General features: G+C 44.9%; 1 protein-coding gene across 2 annotated transcripts in view; it reads left to right on the top strand.

The window, feature by feature from the left end:
- GFRA1 (GDNF family receptor alpha 1) overlaps nucleotides 1–26,802 on the top strand; it is a gene marked incomplete at both ends in the record, with an annotated part of 212,380 nt that overhangs the window by 55,447 nt on the left and 130,131 nt on the right. The window contains one exon of one of the 2 annotated variants that reach the window (XM_080695215.1): nucleotides 9,233–9,247. The exons of the other annotated variant lie outside the window; for it this stretch is intronic. Coding sequence (XP_080551341.1) covers nucleotides 9,233–9,247 — 15 coding nt within the window. The remainder of the gene's footprint in view (nucleotides 1–9,232; nucleotides 9,248–26,802) is intronic. 2 annotated transcript variants of the gene reach the window in all.

Here is a 26,802-nt window from a genome sequence, read left to right as displayed (position 1 = left end):
AGAGCTTTATCCCTCAGTGCTAGGAATGAGATATACTAGGGATGAAATATCATAAAATGTTAGGGACTTTTACTAGCTCCTGTCCCGGCATTGCCTACCAAGTCAGTGCAGGCTGATGGGTTATAAGCACCAGGCCCAAGATTGATGCTGGTGGCACGTTTCCTAGAAAATGAAGCAAGAAGATACTTCAGGCCTTTTTTTTTTTTTTGTCTTATCCACAAATAAAAGACATTTACTGAGCACCAAGTGCCTTCAGAGGTATAACAGTGACAGGCAAAGTACTGGTCTTCATTCCTCACACAATAAAATGGGAGGGGAGACCAGGAGCAAAGAAAACCATAGACCCTTCCCTGGCCGTATCCCAAAACAAGGCAGAGAGAGAGAAAAAAAAAAGGAGAGTGTGATAAAAGGCTTTTCTGCATCAAAGAATGGGTTAGCTTTGGCGTGGAGGCCATCGCGATGGTCCTTACAGTTCACCAAGACTCACAGGGTCTGTTCAGTAGGAGCTATGTGGCTGTACTTGGAGGAAGGACAGCCATGTTAATTGGCCGAGTGGTGGCTGCCTGGGTTGTCTGGTTTTTGGAGACACTGAAAACTAATCACAGCCCCATGTTGGTGCCACTGAGGCTGAGAGGGAGGCATGTGTGACGCTGGCTGGGCTCCAGCAGCAGCAGGCCTGCACCTAGCCAGGAAGGGGCTCTGCTAAGTGATTTGTTGTGTGCAAAATCTGATTGATCTACTAAAGCAAGGGAACCCTTGTCTCAGGTGAATTCTTCCTGGCACTCCACTCCAGGGAGCAGACTTTTTGAAGTGTTCCCAGTTCATCTGCCCATGCACAATCCCTACCTCTTCTGACCCTTAGTCAGCAGGGATTTGGGCTGGAGAGGGGTAGCCCTTTACTGGTGGCCTTGAGAAACAGTGATGGTCTGGAGAAGGTTGGTGGTAGATGGTATGGAAACAAAGGCTAAGCCCTGGGTTTCTAGAACATCTGGTTCTAATGATGATCTTTTCCATCATTGGTGTTTGAAGCTAGAATGTCATTGGGTCTCTGATTAAAAATAATTCATTGGTAAGATAATATTTAAGTTGGGCTTGTGGTGCACACTTGTAATCTCAGCATTAGGGAGGCTGAGACAGGAGGATCGCGATTTTCCAGACAACCTCAACTATTTAGTGAGGCCCTTTGCAACTCAGTGAGACCCTGAGTTTCAAAATAAAGAATAAAAAATAGGGCTTAGGATGTAGCTTGGACATAGAATGCACCGGGTTCCATCTCCAGTACCACAAAAAAAAGATAATATTGAAGAATTTGCTTTGAGTTTCTTAAGAGCATGTAGCTATAGGATAAGAAGGAATTAAAATGTCCATTCTATTTTAATTAATTTTTGTCTTCTGATCCTTTTACATTTCTCTACAGGTCACAGAGGTTTTCAAACAGTAGATGATCTATAAATTATGCAATGATTTGAATACTAGCCCTACAATTTATGAAAGACCTTCCCCACACCAGTTATGCCACACTCTCTGTCTATTGGTTCAGTCTCCATTGCAATTTATGAGGTATCGCAAAGATTAGCCCTTGTTGCTGATAGGTTGCTGATGAGAAAACCACACCTTAGGACACTGAGTAATTTTCCCAGGTTCACACAGTCAGATATGGGCCAGCGCTGTATGTAGGACTTGAGCTTTTTGTTATCTTGTTCTATTGCTTATTGTAATAATAAGATTGACTTTTACTTATAAAACCATAGACCAGCTCTCATGTGCAAAGCATTTTACAAATATGATACTGGTTATCTTTATGAAATTCTGAGAGATAAGTTAAATCATCTTTATTTTACTAATGGGGAAACTGCAACTCAAAGGGTTTAACAGCTAGCCCACGATGACTACAAAGATGTCTTAGCGAGAACTGAACTATTATTTGATTGTAAAGCTCTATGATTTGTGCTGATTAAATTATCCAACTTAGCCGGGCGCGATGGTGCACGCTTGTAATCCCCGCGCTTGGGAGGCTGGGACAGGAGGATCGCACAGGTCCGAAGCCAGCCTCAGCAACTTAGTGAGGCTCTCAGCAACTTAGTGAGACCCTGTTTCAAAATAAAATATAAAATAGGTCTGGGAGTATAGCCCAGAGGTAGAAAGCCCCTGGGTTCCACCCCCAGTACCACCAAAATAAATAAATAAATAAATAAATAATTCAACTTGATCCTCATGATATGGTAGGGAAAGCACTTATCCTTTCCTCCCCATTTTATAGATGAAAACACAGGATACAAGAAGTTATTACCCTGAGTTTTTTCTAGTTAAGGAGCTGCTCTTGATCCCAGGTTATTGAGATGCAGTGGCCATAAGCAAGTGGTGATCTGGCACTGGATCATATTTATGAGAGGAGAAATTACCTCTGCCCTCTTTGGGCAGCATCTGGAACTGGGCTTTATCAATTTTATTTTATTTTATTTTATTTTTCTGTGGTACAGGGGATGGAACCCAGGGGCATTATACTTCAGAGCTACATCCCCAGCCCTATTATTTAGTCTTTTTATTTTTGAAATGGTCTCACTGAGTTGTGAAGGGCCTCGCTAAGTAGCTGAGGCTGTCTGCGAGCCGCTATTCTCCTATCCCAGACTCCCAAATGCTGGAATTACAAGCGTGCACCACCACGCCTGGCTGCTTTATCAGTTTTAAACAGAACTACTCCGTAGCATTGGTACTCCACAAGAAGGAAGGCATTGGCGAGCTTCACTTGTCAACATAGAAGAGAAAGGATTCAGCCAGGCGTGGTGGCGCACACGTGTAATCTCAGCATTCAGGAGGCTGAGACCGAAGGATCGCAGTTCGCGGCCAGCCTCAGCTACTTAGTGAGGCCCTCTGCAACTCAGTGAGACCCAGTTTCAAAATAAAGAATAAAAAATAGGGCAAATACCCCTGGGTTCCACCCCCAGACCCACAAAGAGAGAGAGAGAGAGAGAGAGAGAGAGAGAGAGAGAGAGAGAGAGAAAGAAAGAATTCACTTCATATATAGAGATTGGCAGAAGTACACAGGCTGAATTCTGGTAACTCTTTGCCTCCATGAGCAGAGCTTGTTGGGTTTTAAAATTTGGTGAGAGGCAGCGCTGCCGATCTTGGAGCTGACTTTGGTTAATGGCCAGCTGATTGCTTTCCAGGGAGCGGGGTCCATTCCAACTGTCCCCTAGGTCCCTTCCTTAGCCCTGGTTAGCTGGGTCCCAGTAAAATTTACGGTGCTTTACTGTAAAAGCACTTGTACTTGAAAAAGAATTTTCATTCTGTAGCTCAAACCACAGGAGGACTCGTAAGACAGCTGTCTCCCCAGGTGAGACTTCTTAAATGGAAGTTAAGTGCATGCATTTTCAAGAAACTAAACTCCCCTCATATATAATTTAACCTAGAAAAGAAAGCAAAATCGAGAGAGTGGTATGATTACATTGTTTGAGAACTAGTAACTTTACCTCCCCAGTCTGAGGGAAGTCACGCTTACTTTCTCTGTTTGGCATATCTTGAATGCGGGGGGTGTGGACTAAGTGTGATATTGTAATAATAGTGAAGGTTTCTCTAACCATAGCTATGGGCCGTGGACTGAAATAGTAAATTATTCCTAGCAGACTTGAGTGGGCAATAAGACTGCCATCCACTTCTGCTCATAAGACAAAGCAATAGATAAAGAAGAGCTAAGTCACTTAACCCGTGTGGCTGTGTGTGCTGCTAATTATTAACCCCGGGTGCAAGAGAGAGGTTCACCCAGAGTGTAGTTAAATCATTTTTTAATCGAGGTAAACAGTAACCATGTGGACAAGTAGCACTCAAGAAAGTTTTTAATCAGCGGCGTTTAGGAATCACCCAGCCTAATTGCCATAACTTATTAATAATAATAAATAATCTAGTCTCTTTATGGCCCCCGTCTCTGGAGGACGCAGTGCATTAAGGATCTCCAGGGTGTGAATCTCTCAGTAGCTGAGGGGGAGGGGAAGTACCCTTAATGTTGATTCCTAACTGAAGAAATTGGACGTGGGATTAAGAAAAGAAAATTGGAGTTCCTCCTCTTTCCGCATTTTCTTCTTCCCACATCTGAACCACCGACTTACACATGCCCTTTCATCTATCTCTAGGACCAGAAGGGCTCCAGGGGCTGGGGGGCGGGGGCCGGGGAACAGGCTTTCTTTGTTCACATGAATGATGGGGCCGAGGTTTCCTCCCGTGGGGAGTGAGTATGAGCAGAGCTTTGTCTGAAGGAGTTCATTTCCTCTGCACAAGAGTCCCTGGTGTCCTTCGGGCTCAACCTGATTGTGGCTGTAGTGGTCACTGGCGGCTCCCAGCTCTGTGCTTGCGTGATTCTCAATGCCTGGGGGGGTGGAAACGATGGCATTGTCTTATTCTCAGAGTGAATCTCCCCAGCAGACAGACCAGACAGGAGGATGTTTCTATAAATTACCTGGCTTCGTCTTCCCATTACCATGGGGTGGGCATGAGAATATGCCTAGGTCATCAACAAGGAGGTGCCAGCTTAGGGGGTGCAGGTGACCGATCCCCAAAGAGTTCTTTGTGGTTTGTTAGACTGAAGGGAGAGTATCACACTCCCATTCAAGCCCCTTTGGTTTTTATGACTTCTGTTGATGGTTTGGAAGACGGGAATGGTGGACATGAATCCCAGAGTAGAGGACAGAATGAGTATATCGATGGTTAATATATTCTGATGTCCAAAAATTTTGAGAGGGGTAAGATGTAGCTAGATAGCACAGAAACAATCTTCTTCTCATTTTTTCCCCATTCTCTTGTCCGTGAGTCATTGGAGCCTGAGTCGGGACAGCTGTTTTAGTCTAGAAAAGTAGAATTTTGAAGAAGTTACCCAAGCCATTATTATACAGAGCAAGAAGCTAAATGATGCTAAGAATGGAATTTATACCACAGACCGCAAAAGACATAAATTTAGAGTGTAAATTACAAGACAACTCATGTGCAAAATTGTTGCAACATTTATACTAGTGTTTATTAAAATTTACATTTGAATAAAAAGGTGCAACATGTAAATAAGGCTGAAAGAGGTTTTTTTTAAAATCTAAAATAGCTTTTATGAAAATCAAGAGAGATTTTGAAACTCTATGCAGATTTGTCTGCTAAAGTGTGAAATAGACAATAGAATTGGAAGGAATAGGGTCACTGAATCCCTGCCTGAATTTTCCTCCTCTCTACCCACTGACACTTTCCAGTGATCCAAGTCAGCCCTGAATTTCAGAGGAAGTGCTCCTTGTCAAAAGCCACAGAGAGGAGGTGTAGGACTCTGGATGTGAGGCTGGATCCTATCTGAAAGACTAATCTTATTTCACTGTTGTTTTCAAGGTTGGAAGTTTTTGTCAGTATTCATTAGAGGGGAATGATAAATCTCTAATTTGTACTTTGCTAATAATAGTGATGAGCTTTTGTGCTTAATTAAGGTTAAATGAGTCTCATGTAGTCCTGGCTCAGCCTTTAATCTGTGTGTGACCTTGGGAGACATTTCTAATTTATCTGAGACTCAGTTTCCTCATCTGTAAAATGAGGGGGTTGGACCAAGTAAGGGCTGATCAGTCTTTTTCTCCTTCCTTCTGGGCGGTAGAGTACCGTGCCAGGTGGGCAAGACCCAAAAAGGTGATCCGGATGCATTGCTCGCCTCCTCGGGAGCTCAGGGTCTACATAAATAACTAATTATAATATGAGCTATAATTGCCACAAGCACAAATTACTCCAGGAGCACAGAGGCGGAAACCGTGAATTCCCTCTCTGTGGGGCTCATTTTAGGGTGGCTGTGACATTTGAAGGCTGAGTAGGAGGGCTTTTCCAGGTGCGCAGGTTGGTCAGAGGGTGGGTGGTTCAGACGGTGGGATCCCGGAAGCAAACACAGGTGGAGGTGGTATATTTAGAGAGCAGCACGCTCCATTTTTGGTCTTTGGGCAGTGCTGTTTCACTGCTGGGTCCGAATTTGTACTAATGAATTATGGAGGCTAGAAAATTCTGCCTAGCAGTACAGTTAGGTCTTGGTATCTGTGAAGCATTGGCTCCGGTATCCCTGGGAATACCACAGTCTACAGATGCTCAAGTCCCTTATATCAGGTGGCCTAATATTTGCACATAGCCCACTCATGTCTTTCTATATACTTTATATCATCTCCGGATTGCTAATAATGCCCAATATGATGTAAGTGCTATGTAAAGAGTTGTTATACTTTTTTGTGTAGGGAATAATAACAAGAAAAATATCTGAACCTGTTCAGTATAGATTCGGGTTTTTTTTTTTTTTTTTTTTTTTGTAGTACTGGGGTTCCTGGAAGCCCTTCTACCTCCGGGCTACACTCCCAGACCTATTTTATATTTTTATTTGGAAACAGGGTCTCTTAAGCCAGCCTGGCTGGCTTTGAACCTGCACGATCCTCCTGTCTCGGCCTCCCAAGGGCGGGGGTTACAATCATGTGCCCCCACGCCCAGCGTTAGATGCAGTTAAAAATTTTTTTTTCAAGTATTTGACTTGAGGTTGGGTGAGTCTGTGATTTGATTAGACTGTGGAGTGGATGCAGGACTCACAAATACAGAGAGCTGGCTGCTGTATACATTAGAGCCGAGTCAGAAGGTCCTGCAGTCACACTGATGCAGTCCATTTACATCTCGGTTGGCTTTTCTTGAGTGTGTAGGAGAAAGGGTGGCATTTTAGCCAACTCCATGGGAACTGTGAGCTTGCAGCCTATTTTACCTGTGCTATGACCACTGCCTAGGGATGCCCGTGGGAGCATTTGTTTTGAGGTGAATGATACTGGTCATGGGATCATGTGTGCCCAGTTGGAATGGTGTCTCCACCATAGTTCTGTTGGCCTACCAGGTACATCATTCATGGACCCTTAGGTCTTGAATGATGGGAAAATTAGATGTTGATAATAGAGTTCTACTTAGTCCCCCCCTATTTTTATTGGTGAATTTTAATCATTCATCATGATGAAGTTCAGCGTGATAGAGGCATACATGAGCACCACACTTGGTGAGCCCTCCCCTAGCTCCTTCCCTGGCCCTCCCTGTGCATGACATTGTGATTGGCATTGATAAATTTGTATATGTACATCATGTTCATTGAAGTGTTTCCCTCTACTTAGTTTAAAATTTTTTTTTATTGGTGCATTGTAGTCTACGTCTTAATGGAGTACAAGATGGTAGAGGCAAACAAGCACCCATCACTCATTTAGCCCTTCCCCAGTTTCCATCCCATTCCCGTCCCTCCTTCCTTCTTATGTTTGGCTTAATGATTGACATGTTTGTGAATTGATATGGTTATGAATTCACAAACATGACTGATATGTTTGTGAATGTACATCATATATATTAGGAAATTTTTCTCTTCCTCCCATCACCCCCAATTAGGCTTCCTAGTTTTTAAGATGAAAAATAACTTAAATTTTAAATTTATATTAGAAATGTAAGGCGTGTTTATGGTTAAGTTAAAATAATGCTGTACTCTTCTATAAAGTTTTCTAAAAAGATCCCAGATTCCATCTCCTAAAGATAGACAATATTTATGGGACAGTCATCACAAACCTCTCTTCATGTGGCCATACACACAGCTACATAAATAAACTGAAGATTACAATTTCTATTATGCTGTCTGATATTCTCACTACAGTAAAATAAAATCTTTAATTAGCCATTGAATTGACACAATTATCCACTGGGAAGGAATACACAATTTTTGGTTTGATTCTTTGATGATTAGTTAATATCCAGTGTTTTGCAGTTGTAAACAATAATAAATATCCTTGTAGACTTCCTTTATGCCTGTAGTTATGTAATTGAATGAAAGTTCTAGAAGTGGTATTGTTTGGTCAGGGAATGCATGTTCAGTGTATCTGTAGATATTGTCAAACTATCTTCTGTACGTTTTTTTTTCTTTTTTACCTTTTTATAGTCCTGCCCTATAAAAAGTATGGGTGGTGCTATGCATATCTGTCTTGAAGCTACTGAACAAGAAAGGATGAGTAGGTTCAGAGAATACATTTGGGGGTACTTGGTAGGCAACAGAGGCAGGGTGAGCTCAAGTGCACACTGGGGTTGTCAAAAAGTACTTGGCCTGTCCACATCGGTGTGTAAATATGTTCAGTGCAATTCCTAACTACCAAACACTGCAATAATCCAAATATCCACTAGAATTAGAAATGTAGACTAATCTAGGTAGCAGTGGGCATGAATGATCTACTATGGGATACAGTATAGATGACTTTCATAATGACTGTTGAGCAAAGAGGCCAGACACAGAAAAGAATCTATGCCCATCAGTCCATTTATACCAAAGTCAAAGACAGGCAAAATGGATTTGATGGTCTTACAAGCCGTGCTGGTGGTTGCCCTGAGGGAGATTTTAGCAAAGGCTTGTGTTTTTTGCTAGATGTGATTTACTAGTGCTTGGAAGAATGCTTGGCATGTAGTAGCCTCTCAAACATTTGTTGAAAAAAATACAGTGACATTTTCTAACTTTCTAACAGACTTTACCTAGAATTTACTATGAAGACATAAAGGTTGTTAGTCATAGGTTATAATGTAATGAACTCATACCCATTTTATTTATAGGACTTGAATATAGAACTGTATCCATAGATCCTTTTCTATTTATTCTCTTATATGCCATTGCTGTCTTTATGGTTATTTTTAAAATAATCTGGCGGTGTAGTAGTGGGTAAGATGATGGTGTTGGAATCAGACAGCTTTGAGTTTAATCCTGAAACCTGCTTGCTCCTCTCTAGTCTTGGATGAGTCACTGAACTATCTGGAGCCTCAGTTTCCCCATCTGTAAAGTGATAATGATACTAGAGCCTACTTTCTACTTTGTAAGACTATTATGAAAATATTAATATGAATGTTAATAATAACCACCTGTGGGTCCATGTTTACTAGGTGCCAGGTACTTTTCTAAACCCTCAAAGCTGGTGAGCTTGTGGCAAAATGTTGAATCTTTCTCATACCTTCTACCAATTTTATGGCTTAGCTAGCTGGAAGTCAGAAAGTTCAAAGTGTTGAACCAGGATTTGGACCCAGGCAGTCTTCTTCCACAGCCTGAGTTCAAGAGAAGACTAGCAAAAGAGTGCTCAGCTGTGAGCATAGGTTAGGGAATTACCACATTGTCTTTTTCAACATCATTAATAATATTTTTTCCTTTTCTCTCTCCCCACCCTTCCTCTCTCTTATTTTTTCCCTCTCCTGGCAGATGTTTTTCAGCAAGGTAAGTAAGTCTTACTGCCTTTTGCCTGCTCTTCTGTTGGCTGCTCTTGGGTTATGGGGCATCACCTTCTCCATGTAGACTTTGGGTGGTGGATGTTATAAGATCAGTGGCCTCTGAAGTACCGTCAGCCTCCCTGGGCCTCTGCTGTTTGGCCTTTGCTACATCCTCCAAAGCATGCATGGGGGGTCGGGAGAAATTGGACAGTTGGGGCAGGTGGAAAGGGGAGCCGTGTATGCTCAGCCCTGGCAGGGGCACAGAGCCGCGGGTAAGGCTGATGAGGTGCCTCTGGAGGGGGCTCAGGTGCAGGGCTCCTGTTCTCTCAGGGCTCCTGCACCAGGGCCAGCTACCATGTGGTCGGGGCTTCCTGTGTCAGTATAAGTGGAGATTTCTTTGTCAAGAAACATGTCCTTATTTTGGAGGTGTGGCAAGACCATGCTTTAAACCCAGCAGTGCCTGACCACCTTTCCAACTGAATAAGAGTGGGGTGAGAGCATGCAGGGTCATCTGTTTTACAAGCTGAGATCCTGAATTCCCAGGCTAAACTGAAAAGCAAAGCTGAACTCCACACTGTATCCGGCTCATGGTTTCATCCCCACTTGGGATGCAAAGCCTCTGTGCTCTGGGACATGGAAGGGAACTCATGGGTCACGGAGTCATTGAACCTTCCAGACACACATTATGGAAGAAATTCCTCTCCATCCCATCCTGACACCTCTGGGCAAAAGCGCCAGGGCTTCGCCGTTTGTGTTCAAGCTGGGAAACACGTTTGTAGCACACGTCTGCAGCGTCTTTCTGGAATACGGGGCTGGCTGAGAATAAAAGAGACTGGTTCAAAAATACAGCCAGGAGCTCCATAAATAGCTTGCAAACACTTTCACAGGCTTGATATTTTCACAACTCTTACTGCAACCCCAAACACGCAGCACGTGCTATGGAGAATCTGTGTGCGTGGATAGAAGCGCGGTTGTGGGTAACAATGAGGGTTCTGTTGTGTTGTTTTTTAAGAGTCTGGAGTCATAGACCTACTTTTATAAATAATTCATAAATCCCAACAAGCTATAAGTAATAAGTTCCATTTGGCTAGAGACTAAGAGACGAGCAAAATTGAAAAGGTGCCGCGACTCTTGGCGTGATAAAAGTGCTACTGTCGGGGCCCTTTGCTGCAGTGAGCTTCCTTCCTTGACGAATTGGGGGTTCAGTGAGCTGCTCTGGGAGGAGAATGCTTTTTTTTTCTTTCTTAACTGGAATGCAAACAGCACCCAGTGATGAGTTACATTTCTGTCTTTGAAACACAGAACACTTGAGTATGGAAAGTCTTTCTGGAACATGTGTTCCGAGGCCCCTGGCCAAGGGGGGTAGAGAGGAGCCTGTCTCAGATCCGGCCTTTCTGTGCACAATGGCGAGCCTTCATGGGTGTTGTAATTGGTAGGGGAAAAAAAAGGCCGATCAGCCTGCCCATGTCAAGTTTGACTCCTTTTTTCATCAGTCATGCCATTCGGTGGACGGGACTTGCCTGTCAATAGCAATGATATGCAGAGCAAAAGTTATAATCATCTACAAATCACTGGCTATTGAGGCTTAATAGCATCTGCCAGAGACGGAAGCCTATAGCTACGCGTCGCCCTGTGTGATGGTGGGCGGCCGCTCCTTTGTAAGACATTACCAGGATGGGGAGAACCGAACTTGCCTTTTGTGAATTATTTACGTGGCTCTGGCCGTAGAGGACCATGTGATATGGAGACACATTCTCAGAAACGATGGCCAAGAGCTCACTGGCTGGTACCCCTCCTTACCTTTGTTGCTGGCCATTCTGCCTGTGGAAATAATGCGCTGGATAATTTTCAGCTGGTGTGACAGTCACCGGAGACCAAGACATAATATTCTGTGTATTACAGACAGAATCTAAAAATGCGATCTCTTCAGCATCTTCTGTGGTTGAAACTCTATGCCAGAATAGTGCCGTTAGCCTGAAACGTGGGGGTGATGAATTTGTTCTAGGAATAAATGAGCATGCCCCTGTGTGGCTTCCAATGAACAGATGCCACTGGCTTCTCTTTTGAAGCCCCTCCACACAGTGACCACTCAGGGTGGCCCTGGCCTCCTGAACATGCCCTGGGCATCCAGACCCTGCCGGTTTGGGTTTGTCCAAGGAGTGGGGCTGGTGGGAGAGATGCTGCTTTTGCATGTGGGTGCTTCTGGCAGTGATGGGGGAGGCCTGTCTGCCCCGGGGAAGCGCCTGCAAGTTTGCACTGCTGTGTACCAGGCAGGCAGAAGAGGAAGCAGGCTTGCTGTTGACAACATCAGACGTTCTCAGAGGAAACAGAAGTTATTTCCTCTGGATTGCATTATCTTTTCTTTCACGACAGATCGATCTTGTTGTGGTAGGTGACAGGACAGCAGTGCTTGCTGGGGTTTTTCTGCTGCGTCCGTGGCCGGTACACGTGGGAGTGTGTCTCTACCCTGCTCCAAGGGCGTTTTATTGCTTTCTTTGATTCTTTCATTTTTAAATGCCACTTGCAGTGGCGCTTAGACCACAAGGTTTGAGGATGGTCAAGGACCAGTGGGCCTGCACCTGGGCCTCTCTAAATAAGAGCTCCAGGGCCACAAGGCCACACGTTCAAGGACCCTCGATGGACCCACATTCCCTGTTGTCTACCTGAGCTGCTGGCCATTCAGAAGTTCCTAAGTGCCACAGGATTGCTCTTTAAAACATCCCGGGCGATGGGAAATGCCGCATGTGCCCACATGCCTGGCATCTCCAGTGTGAGAGCACTTTTATGCCACTTGTTTGTAATGGTGAAGTTGGGAACGCGCACACACACACGCACGCATGCACACACACACGCCTCATTTGAGCTTACTGAAGTGCCTGCGAATGCTCGTCTATAGACGCTACCTTGCTTCTGAAATCGAACAGAAAGCAAGCAAGCAGCTTGGAAATCAGAGCAGTATCTACTCAGCGAGGCATTCAAAACCATAAGTGGCCGCAGCACGAAGATTTCACCATTGGCTTGATGCTCTCCATGCCATCGGCTCAAGTCCCTGAAAGACTCTGGAGACCACAGAGGCCTAGCCGTTCTCTCTCTCCGCACTTTCCTGGAGCTGGGATCTTGCCAGTGGGAGGTTTCTCCTCCCTCCAGTGTGGGTCACTTGTGATACCTCTCAAACACAGTGCACGACATGGCCATTCTGCAGCTGTGAGTCGGTACCAGGAAATTTCTGGGCCTTGTGATGGGGGTGTGAGTAAGAAACAAAAGCCCCTGTTCTCAGGGAGCTTACAGTTTAAGCTGGGGGCATTGGGTGGCCAAGCAGGCAAGAAAAGGAAGGTGTATTCAGAGAGGGGTAAGGAAGGAACTACGTCAGGGTTACATGCTGATGGCTCAAGGGCTGCTTTAGATGGCATGGCCAAGGAATGACTAGGAGGATGGGTCAGTTATCGGGGACCTGGGAGAATGGTAGGGGTCATGCAAGGGGACAGTCAGACTCCTGGGATGTTGGGTCTGGGCAAGGAAGTCAGGTGGCTCTTCAGCAGAAGAATGGTGTGATCTCATTTATATGTAAACACGGCCCTACTGGTTGCTGTCAATGATGCAGGGCACATGAAAACCAGGACCTGGCTGAGTGCAGAGTGGCTGGCCCAGTTGAACCAACCACAGATGAAAGATGTAGACAGGCCTTCATCGGTTACATCTATATTGAACATGTGTAGTTTATTTTTCTTGTCATTACCTCCTAAATAATACAGTATGACAGCTATTTCCATGGCCCTTAGATTGTATGAGATATTGTAAGTCACCTAGAGATGATGTAAAGCATGCAGGAATATGTCATAGGTTATGTACAGGGTCATTGTACCATTTTATGTGAGAGGTTTGAGCATCACAGTTCTTGGAGGGGAAACATTCCGTATGTGCCAAAGGGTGACTACATATGAAATAAAAATATATCTCACGTCTATATTTCTAACCTGAGCTAAGTATGACACAGAGGAGGGGTTGTGAAGACCAAGGCCTCCAGCACTCCTGCAGGAAGGGAAGGAGGACTGTTCCTACAACTCTGGTCTTCTAAGGCCATGTGCCCATTTGCTATTCCCAGCTCCATAGGTTGAGGCCAGAATTTGAAATAGGCAGGAATTTGAGTCCACAATGGACAGTTGCCAGAGGCATTCAAGAGAAGCCAGAAATCTGGGGCTGTATGCAAAAATTTATGGTGTGAAAGCTTCTAAATAAGTGTAAACAAATCAGGTGTAAACTGAGATTTGCGTCCAGAGTGGCCTCTGACCTCGGGTTGGTGGCCAGGGTGTAGGAGAATCAGCTTTGCTGTCAACAAAGTTGTTGTCTATTTGGGGGGATCTTGGACTTAGACCCGTTGCTCTGCCCTCTGGCCTCAGTCTCCTTATCTGTCAAACAAGAGAGTTGGGGTGAGTGCTGACCCTACGGGCTTTCCACCAGTGTTCTATCTTGAGAAGTTTTAAATGGATTTGAGTTGATATAGACTTAGCCCATAGTGTCCAGGTTTTGGCCACTCTCTAGAGGACTTGGTGACATTGGAGGCTTCCCTTGTGACCGAGCTCTGAGGTTAGAGAATGTGCTTTCCAGACATGAAGTCTGCTCACATGGCCATTTTGAAACATCAGCTCTTTCCCATATGAATAAATACTGGAATTCACAACGGATAGCAATGCTTTTTATTAATTTGAATAGGACAATAAATCATAGTTTGGTTTCCTGCAGGTGAGCCAAGCCTGTTAATTGTTGGGGTGGGCTTGCGTTGACAGGGGACCACTGCCATTTATAACCAGCTTGACTTGAGCTCTTTTGCATATTTCAGACTTACTGGTCAAAGCGCTGAGGCTGCCTCTTAGTTTTCCCAACCCCCTCAGAAAAACCCATCTATTATGTATTAAAAAAAAAAGCTACAAACTCTTAGCCAGGAATTATGATCCCCCTGATGTTTCACTTTGTGAAATAATTGCTTTCTTTATGAGTATGGGATTCTGGTGAATGAATTAAATCTGTTGTCATCATGGCCAGGTAAACATTCCAAGTTGTGTGTGATGGCTGACTAGTAAATGGGAAGAATGCATGAACACTTTTATGATGGAATATGGTTGATTTTCTGGCCACATTTCTTATAAGACTATGTTAATTTCCTTATTCTGTCCAGAATCCGTAGAATAATCTTTAAATTTGTGTGTGTGTGTGTGTGTGTGTGTGTGTGTGTGTGTGAGTGAGAGAGAGATACTAGAGATTAATTCCAGGGATGCTCTACTTCTCTGTTACATTCCAGTCCTTTTTTATTTTGAAATAAAATCTCACTACGTTATTGAGGGCTTCACTAAGTTGTGGAGGCTGACCTCCAACCTGCACTCCTCCTATCTCAGGCTCCCAAGTATTGAAATTACAAGTATGCACCACCCTGGCTGGCTCAGAATCAGTAGTAAGAAATGTAGTAAGAATCAGTCATGTAAAAAATACATCTATATTTACAGCTTAAACTGAACAGTATCACCACTTAACTGTACATGGACTTGCTTTATTTTGTTTTGTTTTTTGATGTGAGAAAAAATAAAAAACTGTATTTATAGATTTATTTTTTGTGGTACTGGGTATGGAACCCAGGAGCATTCTACCTCCAAGCGACACCCCAACCCTATTTTTTATTCTTTATTTTGAAATGGTCTCACTGAGTTGCAAAGGGCCTCACTGAGTAGCTGAGGCTGTCCGTGAACCGCGATCCTCTGGCCTCAGCCTCCTGAATGCTGGAATTACAAAAAAACTGGATTTGAATAGACACATTTTCTGAGACCTTTCATCAGCCTCCACGTGAGCTGTGCGGGGCTGTGTGCCCCTTGCCAGGTAACTGCAGTGGGTCTTCCCCTGAAGCAGATTCATTGAGTGCCCATTCAAATCTGAGGGCATTAGTTTGGGGTGAAATCCTAATCTCTTTACCCACAAACGTGTTTCAAAATTGCCATATCCATAAAGGAGAAACTTAGAATTTTTTTTTTTTTTTTTTTTTTTTTTTTTGGTGGCACTGGGGTTCCTGGAAGCCCTTCTACCTCCAGGCTACACTCCCAGACCTATTTTTACATTTTTATTTGGAAACAGGGTCTCCTAAGCCAGCGTGCGCGGCTGGCTTTGAACCTGAGCAATCCTCCTGTCTCTGCCTCCCAAGCGCGGGGATTACAAGCGTGCGCCACCACGCCTGGCCTAGAAACTTAGAATTTTGTGTCGAGATGATTATTTCTAAGAGTAGTTTGTCTTTAAAAAGATTTCCTGAGCGCTGGGCGTGGTGGCGCACGCTTGTAATCCACACGCTTGGGAGGCAGAGACAGGAGGATTGCGCAGGTTCGAAGCCAGCTGTGCTGGCTTAAGAGACCTGTTTCCAAATAAGTATAAAATAGGTGTCTGGGAGTGTAGCCCAGAGGTAGAAGGGCTTCCAGGAACCCCAGTACCACCAAAAAAAAAAAAAAATTCCTGAGATAACAAGATTGCCAATATTTGTTACCGCCTGGATTCCAAGCATTGGGCTAGGTACTTTGCATGTGTTTTTCTCATTGAATCCCCATTTGAACATTATGAGATAACTGAGGAATAAAGTAGAATTGACCTTCCTGCCCATGGTTACATAATCAGTGAATGGGGTAGCCAGAATTATTTCTGATAGATTTTATTTTATTATTATTTTTTGTTTTTTTTTTATTTTTTGGTGGTACTGGGGTTCCTGGAAACCCTTCTACCTCTGGGCTACACTCCGAGACCCATTTTTATATTTTTACTTGGAAATAGGCTCTCTTAATCCAAGGAGGCTGGCTTCGAACCTGCACTATCTTCCTGCCTCCGCCTCCCAAGTGGGGGGATTACAAGCATGTGCCACCACGCCCAGCAGATAGATTTTATTTTTATAGATCATTTTTACAGTTATGAAAAACTATGAAGATAGCACAGAGAGGTCTCATCTACCCTGTGTCCAGTTTTCCCTATTATCAGCATTGTGATGGAATAAAGAGGTGGGAACTCCAGGAGATGACTACGTTATGAGGACCCCACCCTCATAAAGGAGATTAGTGCTGTGTAGAAGAAGCTGGAGGGAGTCCCTTTTCCTTCCTGCTCTGTGGGGACACACCTAGAAGATCCCCTCCGTGAAGCAGAGAACCAGCCCTCATCCGACACCAGATCTGCCAGCATTCTGATTTTGGACTTCACACCTCTTCAGAAGATCACCATAGAGATTGATGTGTAAAATTTGACAGCCCAAATATTCAGATTACAGCAGATAATTTCTCGGGTTTTCTTTGTGTTTGAATGACCTTGACCATTTTGAGTCAGGTAGAGTGTAGGCTACCCCTCTTGGAACTTGACTGATGTGTTTTTATGACCAGACTGGGGTTATAGACATGGGGGAGGAAGCTCACAGAGGTCAAGTGCCGTTTTCACCGCGTTCTATCAAGGGCACACACTCTGGGCGTGATTTGTACTATGAATGTTGCTCTTGAGCACTCGGCTGGAGTAGCATTTGCCACACTTCTCTGTGAAGTCACTCTTCTTCCTCCTGTCCATAGGGAAATCTTGGGAAGGAAGTTGCAGCCCACCCTCGAGGGTGAGTACTTGTGTTCCACCTCCTGAGGGTAGAATGTCTGCATCGAGTATTCTTTTGCACTCGAGATTTGCCTCCCACCCTTCATTAAAATGTAATCAATCATTAGTGTCAATATGGGCTCATGGATATTTATTTTATACTTGGACTTATAATTCAATACTGTTTATTTTCTTTCTCATTTTGTTCCAGCTTTGGCCATTCATTGGCCCCTAGGTCCATTTATTTGTTTGTTTACTTAGGGTAGTTGGATTGAACCCAGGGGTGTTCTACCTCTGAGCTACATCCCCAGCCCTATTTTATTTTTTAAATTTTGAAACAGGATCTTGTTAAGTTGGTAAAGCTGGCTTCGAACTTGTGATCTTCCTGTCTCAGCCTCCCAAGTACTAGGATTATAGGCACGCACCATCACACCTGACTCCCTATGCCCCCGGAATGTGTTTCCTATAGCGATGATTTGGAGTGCTCCTGTAATATGGCTCCATGCTCCAGGCCTATTTCCTACTCCGATTGTATTAGTCATTTCTCCAAGGAGTCCTGGCTCCTTTTATTACAGAATGATGCTTGGACTGGTGTGCCATTTCTTTTAGGCCCTCTCAGATGACAGAACAAAGAAATGTGTGTGTACATCCTGTGTGTATACGCACATCTGTAAATGTTTCTGTGTGCAACCACATGTGTCTGTATGATAAGCACGAGTTCTTAGCCGTGCTTTATTGCTGGCCCATCGTCGCGTGGATCACGCACTCTAGCTTCCTTCCATTGCTTATCTGGAAATTCTCATTTCACAGTAGACACCTGGGCTGGGATGTGAACCCAGATAATTTGACTTGGGCTCTTGCCATTCACATTCATTGGCCCGACTTTTGCAAAAAGGCTTTCATCTACTTCCAGTGCGACAAAGTCACAGATCGTTGACCCTTTCTAAGGCCTAGCATGACTGCTTAGATACAGGAGGGCAAGTTCACTGGGTGCCTCTGCTTTCACAGCAGACCAGGCCCCTTATGACCCCGAAATCCTGTTCTAGCTTTACAAGCTGCTCAGTGCATTTGCCTCTCCTAGAGCAGAGGCTCCTTGCATGAAGCCTCTTTTTCTCCTCCTCCTCCTTACATTATTGGTGCATTGTAATTATACATCTAGTAAGATTCAAAATCACATGAACAAACACAAACACTGGCCTTGGTGTGATTCCCTTGAGGTCCATTCCTACAGCCCCAGTCATTTGCACTTTTTCTCGTGACCTAGGCAAGCCAGGGATAAAAATCTCGTCTGTTTATAAGTGACTGAGTGCTTAAACCCCTGTTCTTTCCCTTGATGGATCAGTCTTCCCTGGTGACCAGGACAGAGCAAGTTTGTGCTGGAGACAGGTTATGTAGACTCAGGTGTTTCTTTTCTGGGCAGGAGAGTGGTCCTGTGTGTAAGTGGTTGAGCTTGTTGTGGGTTTGGGCTGGGACCCACCTACCAATTTCCCCCAGCTTCCTCTTCTGATGCCCCTTCTCAGATATCTGCGCCAGTGCACAGCCCCCTCCAGGCAGAGGGATGTTCTGACTCCAAAGCCAGCCCTGCTATCTGCGGTCATCAGCTGGTAGATGGAGCACCTGCAGGAGCACGTTGATTTTGACTTCTAATTCCCTTTCTCATTCCCTCCAGTGTACTTGTGCCCCTCTGGCCCAGCAGTTAGAAATGGAACTGTGGATGCCAGGGAGCCCTGGTCCCACTGCTCTTGGAACCTGACTTGTTGGAAGCCACAAAACCTTTCATATGAATGTAGCTGGAATTGTCTCTTGGGAATCACTGGATGAGTTGACAGAACCAAGTTCTTCATATTTTACAGTAGATTTGAAGGCACTACTGTAAAATAGAAGGTCCCCTGCTCTGAATGTGGGTCCGCATGGACAAGAGCACTCATTTCTTCTAGGAGGCCCTGGGCCACACCGCCTTGAGCCATGGCTCCACCTTCGTTTCTAGCGCTCCTTCCTTCTCCCACTTTGCCCCATCAGCCTGCACCAGATCAATCCCCATTCTTCCACGTGCTGGTCCACCTCTCTGTGCCTTTGCTTCTGTTGATCTCCCCTGTCTGGAATGCTGCTTCTTTTCTCTGCCACCACCCTTAGTCAGACAAGCCACCCGCTGCCGTCCTAGCCCTGTGCATGCTTGTCTTCCAGCGTGTGAGGGAGAGTTCCTTTGATTTCCACACAGTCCTCTACTGTCTTTTTATCATGATATTCTTGGCCATGGTGACCTCTGACCTGGACATCACTGAGAAGTGCTGCCCCGCTCCCCTCTCTCCTACTCACCCAGCCCCAGGCCAGGGGCTGGGCCTTGAACCCCCGACTACCATTGCTGTCACCTCCCCACCCTCCATCTGCACTTTCCACATGCTCTCATCTGGTCTGTCCAAAATATCTCACTTTATCATCAAAGTGAGTTCCTGTAAAGAAGGGAGCTCGCCTTTTTTTTTCTTTTGAGTCCCCAGCAGCAAATGTGGTACTGAACATGTAGTAGGTGCTCTCGGTAGATGTTTGATGAAAAAAAGTGGAAAACATAGCAAGATTCAGGGCAACCAGCAGAGAGAGAGAGACAGACAGACAGACAGAGAGAGAGAGAGAGAGAGAGAGAGAGAGAGAGGAGAGGAGAGATTTTCTGTCTGTGGTGGGTGTGTACACACGTATGCACACATGCATGTCTGCTACACATTTCTCTTTGACAGCCTAAGTGTTTTCTGAAGTTGAGGCAGAATGCTGGCATGTAATAGATGCCACACGGACAGTCAAGCAGAAAGTCATGCCCTATTCTTCAGAACCCAAACCTCTCTCTGTTTCTCCATTGCTCTTTTTATTTGGTGGTGGTGGTGGTGGTGGGATTGAATTTAGACTTAGAATGAGTCATCAAACATTTACCTGTTCAGATCTGTGCAGGGCCTGAACAGGTGCTCTGGGGACTTAGCAGCCATGGCCTCTGCCTTCCAAGAGCTGTGTGTCCACTCCCGGTGCTGCAGGCAGTGACGGAGAGTGGCCCTGTGAGCTGGGAAAGGCTGCTCGGTGTTTTTGGAGATGGCTTTGAAGGAAGGGGAAGGTCTGAGTGGGCAGGACAAGGGCAGACCTGACCTAGGGGTGGATGGAACCCTGGAAGGATAGTCTGAATGGACAAGAAGACAGAGACACGCACAGTACTGTGTTTATGAGATGCTGAGAGAGCAGTGAACCCGGCAAGTTCTGGGTTGGGATCTGACGGGGCTGGTTATGGAGCCTTTACAAACTATTTCTTGCCAGAAACATTTTCCCCCTCATGTCCCTGAACGTTCCAAGTATGATCAAAAAGATTTTGCCTACCAAATGACTAGTATTGGCTGTTGGGTTTTCCCATCTTTTATTACCCACTTTATGACTTCATTACTCAAGCTATTCAGCATACCTGATCAGCAGACTGACTGCCAAGCCAACGACTGACAAAATTCCAGTCCATTAAGATAAAGCTTGATATTTTAGATAACTTGAGCAATGACTTTCTTGGTCATTTTAAAATCTAGACAGCAGAGTTTAACTTTGCTCCTGGAAGCCCCAAAAGCCATTGCAGCTTTTTTGAGCAGAGAATGAGCATGCCCTGTGCCTATCTCAGAATGGTCCCTGTTCTATAAAATTTGCCTATTCTTACTTAGTGGGTGCTGGGCACATCAAGGGCTCCATGTATTTCCTCCTTCGAATCATCATGCTAGGGACAGGATGTTTGTGTTCCTCCAAAATTCATATTTTAAAATCCTAACTCCAAGGTGGACGTTAGGAGCAGGGCCTCTGCAGGGCAATCAAGTCAATCCTCGTGATAGGGATTACTGTCTCTTCAAGAAGAGACACAGCTCTTCCGCTTCTGCTGCTTGAGGAGATAGCAGAGATGGCTGTACAAACCAGGAGGAGGGTCCTCACCAAGACCTGGCTTTGGTCTTGTGTTTCCCAAATCTTTAGAACTAAGAGGTAATTGTTGTTTAATAAGCATTTGTGGCTTATGGTCTTTTTTTTTTTTTTTGTGGTACTGGGGGTGGAACCTGGGGGCATTCTACCTCTGAGCTACACCCCCAGTCCTATTTTTTATTCTTTATTTTGAAACAGAGTTCCATTGACTTGCAAAGAACCTCACTAAGTAGCTAAGGCTGTCCGTGAACCATGATCCTCCCGTGTCAGCCTCCCAAATGCTGGGATTACAAGCATGCGCCCCATGCCTGGCTCTTACGGTCTCTTGTTAGAGAAGCCCAAGCCAAGATGAGGCAACTCCATGAGGGTCACATGCATGTTAATCATGATTTTTGGCTTCATTTTTCAGAAGGTGAAATAGATTCAGAAAACTTAATTAATTTCACTTTGCAGAAGGTCTTACAGCTAGTGAAGGACTGAATCTGAGTTCAGACCCAAGCATTTGGTCTGAATTCTTAATGACTGCCTTACACAGTCATCTTGGAGAGACCAGGAGACCAAGGTGTGCTTGCCAGTGGATCAGGATAAATAGTGCCAAGCCCCAGAGAAATGAAAGCTTCTGTCCAAGAAGATGACTCACGCCCTGATCTTCATGGCAGCTCATTAACGATAACTCATTAACAGCCCCATGCTGGAAATAGCCCAGGTTTCCACCAGCAGGAGAAAAGACAAAGTGTAGTGTGCTTATAGAGTGGAGTACCACTCAGCAGTAAAAAGGAGAAAAGTATTGAAGCCCAGCTTGATGAGGTTCCAAAACATTACAGTGAGTGAGGAAGCCCTTCATCTTGGTCTTCCAACCTCAGCGTTCTTGTTGGCCACACAATTTAGAAGAGGGAAAATTTGTTCACAGTTTTTTATTTTTTTTATTTTTGCGGTACTGGGAATTGAACTCAGGGGCATACCTCCGAGCCACACCCCCAGCCCTTTTTTTTATTATTTATTTTGAAACAGGGTCTCACTAAGTTGTGGAGGGTGTCTGCGAACCTGCGATCTTCCTGACTCAACCTCGCAAGTACGGGGATTACAGGCATGCGCCACCATGCTTGGACACTCACAGTCTTTTTGAAGATTCCACAGTTCAGTCTATATTGGGTAGTTTGCAGAGCTCAGGGCATGGATGTTGGAAGCAGCGGGAGGGAAAGAGCAAGGGTTATGTGCTCAGATCACAGAAGCTGGAAACAAGAGCAAGCAAGCAAGCAAGGGGATTCAAAGGCAATAGCACAGCCCCCTAAGGCTACACCCCACCTGCCTGGGTTACCACCCGGTGAATCTATTACAATGGGTTCATCCACTCATGAGATTACCCTCTTGACCTAATTATAGCAACTCTGAAAATTAACACATGAGCTCTCCAGGGAACATAATACGCTTCCCCAAAGGGGTCACTCTGTAGAGTTCATTCATATGAAATTCTAAAAACTAACCAATAATGGAAAAACAAACAAACAAATGAACAAACACTTACGTGCATTGATTGCTTCTGGGGAAATGGTAGTGGAGATCTGCTTGGAAGAGGCAAGAGGGAACCTTTTGAACTGATGGTCTCTCTCTCTCTCTCTCTCTCTCTCTCTCTCTCTCTCTCTCTCTCTCTCTCTCGGTCTCTGTAAATTGCTGAAGGTCTCACTAAGTTGCTGAGGCTAGCCTCAAATCTGTGATCCTCCTGCCTCAGCTTCTCAAGTACTGGGATTACACATGTATTTGCACTACCGTACCCAGCTCGTCTATTTTCATAGGGTTTGGAATATACTGTTGTGTGTATTGGTCAAAACTCAGAATGTACACTTAAGATTTGGGCATATTACTGTGTGTGAATTTGAACCCAAAGAAGAAAAACCTAAGCCAGGCGTGGTGATGCATGCTTGTAATCCCAGTACTTGAGAGGCTGAGATAGGAGGATCGCAGGTTCATGGTCAGCCTCAGCAACTTGTGAGGCCCTCTGCAACTTAGTGAGACCCTGTCTCAAAATTAAGAATAAAATAGGGCTGAAGGTGTAGCTCAGAGGTAGAATGCCCCTAGATTCAATCCCCAGTACCACACAAAAAATGAAAAACCTGTAAACAAATAATGAACCCTGGTGAACGATGTGCCCACTGACCTCTAGAGCAAGTGTACTGATGATTGCAATTTATTATGAAATGCTTCCAAAAATACATCAAGTTTATTTACTGCTGGAGGGATAGAAGGGTAGGTGGATGGATAAATGTGTGGTAAAGCAAATGCAGAACCCTGTTAAACATGGCAGAACCTGGGTGGGAGGTGTATGAATGGTCATCATGAGATTCATCTAACTTTGCTATGTACTTGAAAACTTCATATAAAGTGGAAAGAAAGAGGGCAGGAGAGAGAGAATGAGAGTATGAGAGAGAGAGAGAGAGAGAGAGAGAGAGAGAGAGAGAGAGAGGAGAGAGAGAGAGGAAGGATATGAGAATGAACATGAGAGAGGATATGAGAATGAACATGCACAGGTGCCAGGGCTCTGCTCTCACATCATGGGGGCTAGAAGCAAGAGAGAGCAGGCGAATGGATTCCCTAAGGCCACGTTCCCAGGGACCCACCTTCTCCAGTCACATTCCACCCGCCTAAGGTACCGCCCAGTAAATCCATTACCATGGATATATTCAGTGATGAGCTCTTCAGGGGACATTCTGTATCTAACCATAACAGTGCTGCATTTACTTCTGATGTTGCAACAGATGACTGCAGACAACTGAAATGTATTTTTCCCCCGTACTGGAGACCAGAAGTCTGAAATTGAGGTGTTGGCAGGAACATGCTTTCACTGACGCTTCTAGAGAGAAGGCGCTTTCCTTGCCCCTACCCAACTTCTGCTGGTTTTTCAGGGTCCTAAGCTGCAGCTGTGTGGCTTCCATGCCCCCCCCTTCATTTTCACATGGTCTTTATTCTCTTCACCTTAGGAAGATACCAGCCATTGTAATCTATTATGACTGTATCTTAATACAGATATATACAAAGATTCTATTTCTAAATAAGGTCATATTCTGGGGTTCAGGGTGGACATGTGCTTGGGGGGAAACTATACAGCTTTTATAGATGACTCATTAACCTGGGCGATCAAAATAAGGGGGGGGGGCTCACTCAGGGAAGACCAGGGAGGAAGAGAGAAAAGGAAACGGGAAATTGGATAACATTAGACAAGAAGGCAAGGGGGCTTGCAGGATGGGGCCACGTCTCAACCATACGCCTCTCTATCCATTTATCTCCTGAATATCTTCAAGAATTAAAATGTAAATCTCAGAAATTAAATCCATGGGTACAGTGTAAACAGAGGCTCTTGCAGAGCAGACGAAGCTGTTCTCCTTCCTGGTTAAACAGTCACGGGAGGAAAACCACGTCTGTGCACGCAGGTTTTATTTGAGATGGATTAAGGCTCGTGATGAGCGACTCTCTGAAGGATTGCAGGTGCGGTGCTCATAAACCCACAAAAGTTCAGCTCCTTATCTGCAGCTTATCCAAACCGAAGGAAACCTTTTAGGCTGGCCGGGAGGTTAGGGACCTCCAGCAGCTGAAAGTTAATATCCTGCATCAGGAAACCACCTGTGTGGGGTGTGGGGGAGGAAAGAGGGAGGTCCATAAATGAATGCACTCTGATCAGAGACCTTCTGTGGTTTGGGGCTTCCTGGGCTTGGACCACCCAGTCTCTTCCGTGGCTGGATTACACATGCAGCCTTTCAGCCCCCGTGGAGAGGGACTTCCTGCCGGCTAGTTCCTGGGATCTTCTGCTGCCCTCCGTTCTCACACAGGCCTGCAGGACCTCCACCAGCCACCTGCTGTTCTCACATCTCCCCCTTACTGCTGGAGTCTCCCCCACACCGTGCCCCGGCAAGTCCTCAGGCTTCCATTTGGCTCTTTGGACATGTGGTCCAAGCTCACTCATCTTTCAGGGCCCCAGAACATCCCTCCTGTGGCTGGCTGTTCCTCGTTACATAGTAACCTCTTCAGAGATGCCTCTTTTTGCCATCTTGGCTAAAGCTTTAACCCCCCCCCCCCAATGAATCTCACTTCTTCACTTAATTTTTTTTTTTTTTTGTAGCACTGGTAGTAGGTTGATATTAGGTTTTGACGTATATACTTGGGGGCACAAACATTTAGACTAAAGTAGGATCTTGAGATAAAATCATAGATGATGATGATGATGATGATGATGATTTGTATGTGATACTGAGGATTGAACCCAGAGACAGTCTACCTCTGAGCGATACCCTCAGCCCATGTTTTCTTTTGTGGTACCAGGGGTGGAACCCAGGGGCATTCTACCTCTGAGCTACATCCTAGAACTATTCTCTAGTCTTTTTTTTTTGAAACAGAGTTTCACTGAATTTCAAAGGGCCTCTCTAAGTAGCTAAGGCTGTACATGAACCCTGATTTTCTAGTCTCCACCTCCCGAATGCTGGGATTACAAGCGTGTACCACCATGCCTGGCTTCCCATTTTTTATTTTTATTTTGAAACAGTGTCTCACTAGGTTTTGCTGAAAGTCTCACTGCTTGCTGAGGATGTCCTCAAACTTGTGATCCTCCCGTCTCAGCCTCCTAGGTACTGGGATTACAAGTGTGCACCACCAAGCCCAACTGAAATCCTCGATTCAGAGTAGTTCCTAAATCCAACGACTGGTTGTCCCAATGAGAAGGGAGACGGCACAGAGAGGAGGGCATAGGAAGACACAGAGAAGGGTTGGAGTTACACTCCCAATGGACGCTCAAAGAGCAAAGGCAAGGTCTAGGAGGACCTGGCCTTGCTGACACCTAAATTTTGAACATCCAGCCCCTAAAACTATTAAAATATTTCCTTATTTAAGTCACTCTATTTGTGACTTAGTTAAATGATGCAACCCTAGGAAGTGAATGCAGTTCTCAGCACTGTCTTGCTCTTCATTGTGACATTTGCTTGTCTCCTGCCTGGCTCTTCAGCTAGAGTATAAGCTCCAGAGGTGCCTGGGCTGTGCTGTGCTGGACACTCCCCCAGCCCAGCATGCAGGATGGGGACAGGCAGGTAAGAAGTGCCCAGTAAGCACTCGCCAAGATCATGAACCCTGGATGAGAGGCGTCATCTCCATCGCCGGTGGATGAAACGGACCCTCAAAGGTTTATTAGCACGCCCAAAGTCACATATTTGGCAGAGTCAGGATTCAGATTCAGGCTTTCTGTGCCTCAAGTTCACATTTATTCCTTATCTTAGAGCAGCTTTTTGTTTTTTTAACTTAATGTCTCCAGATTTTCTAATATCCACTCCTAGTGCATATCTTGTTTATATGAAGCTTTTACAAATAACATAAAGGTTGCACATTTTGCCAAATAAAGCAAACTTTTTGTAGGCACTTTGAAGGTACATATCTATCAGTGTTCTGTTTAAGAGGGTCTCCTGCTCTGTGATCATGGCTTCTGGGTTTTTGCGGATCAGCAGTTTATTAAATCCTTATTCCCGGACCCTTGACTTTTCTTTGTTTTCCATAGGCATTAAATTATAGTTGTCCTATAATCTAGAGAAAGCTTAGATACAAAGTAGAAAACTCAGGCCCAGTTGACTGGGGTTGAGAAGGCATATCCCATTACAGGAGGGATGGGGCATTCCCGACAGTACAATACTGTCAAGCTGGTGACTTCCAAATACTTTTGTCTTCACATACTAACCTGTTCTACCTTCTGTTCCCCCCACACCCACCCAATTTGTATCTTTATCTTCTTAACTGGATTTTAACCCTCTCCTCAACCACCCTGTCCCCTGCCCTGACTGCTGGTTAGTAGATACAATGATAGCTTGCTGAGCTGACTGGTTTAGGTTTCACTGAACAGGATTTACAAATATGGGCCTGAGCTGAATTGCTAGAAATCAGGCAGGGAGGGAGGGGGTCTTCCTGAGCATAGCAGCCAGTCTGCTCTCCACAAGGAAAGGTTGAGTATCTATTTAAAAGGTGTCAATTTGAGGAGCACAATATAAATAATCTGCTTGACTTGCTGCGTGACTCAGTCAGGTA

The sequence above is a fragment of the Muscardinus avellanarius genome, assembly GCF_963383645.1.
Source record: "Muscardinus avellanarius genome assembly, chromosome: 4".
Classification (NCBI taxonomy): Eukaryota; Metazoa; Chordata; class Mammalia; order Rodentia; family Gliridae; genus Muscardinus; species Muscardinus avellanarius.
Note: the sequence above shows the minus strand (reverse complement) of the source record. Positions and strands in the feature narration are given on the sequence as shown.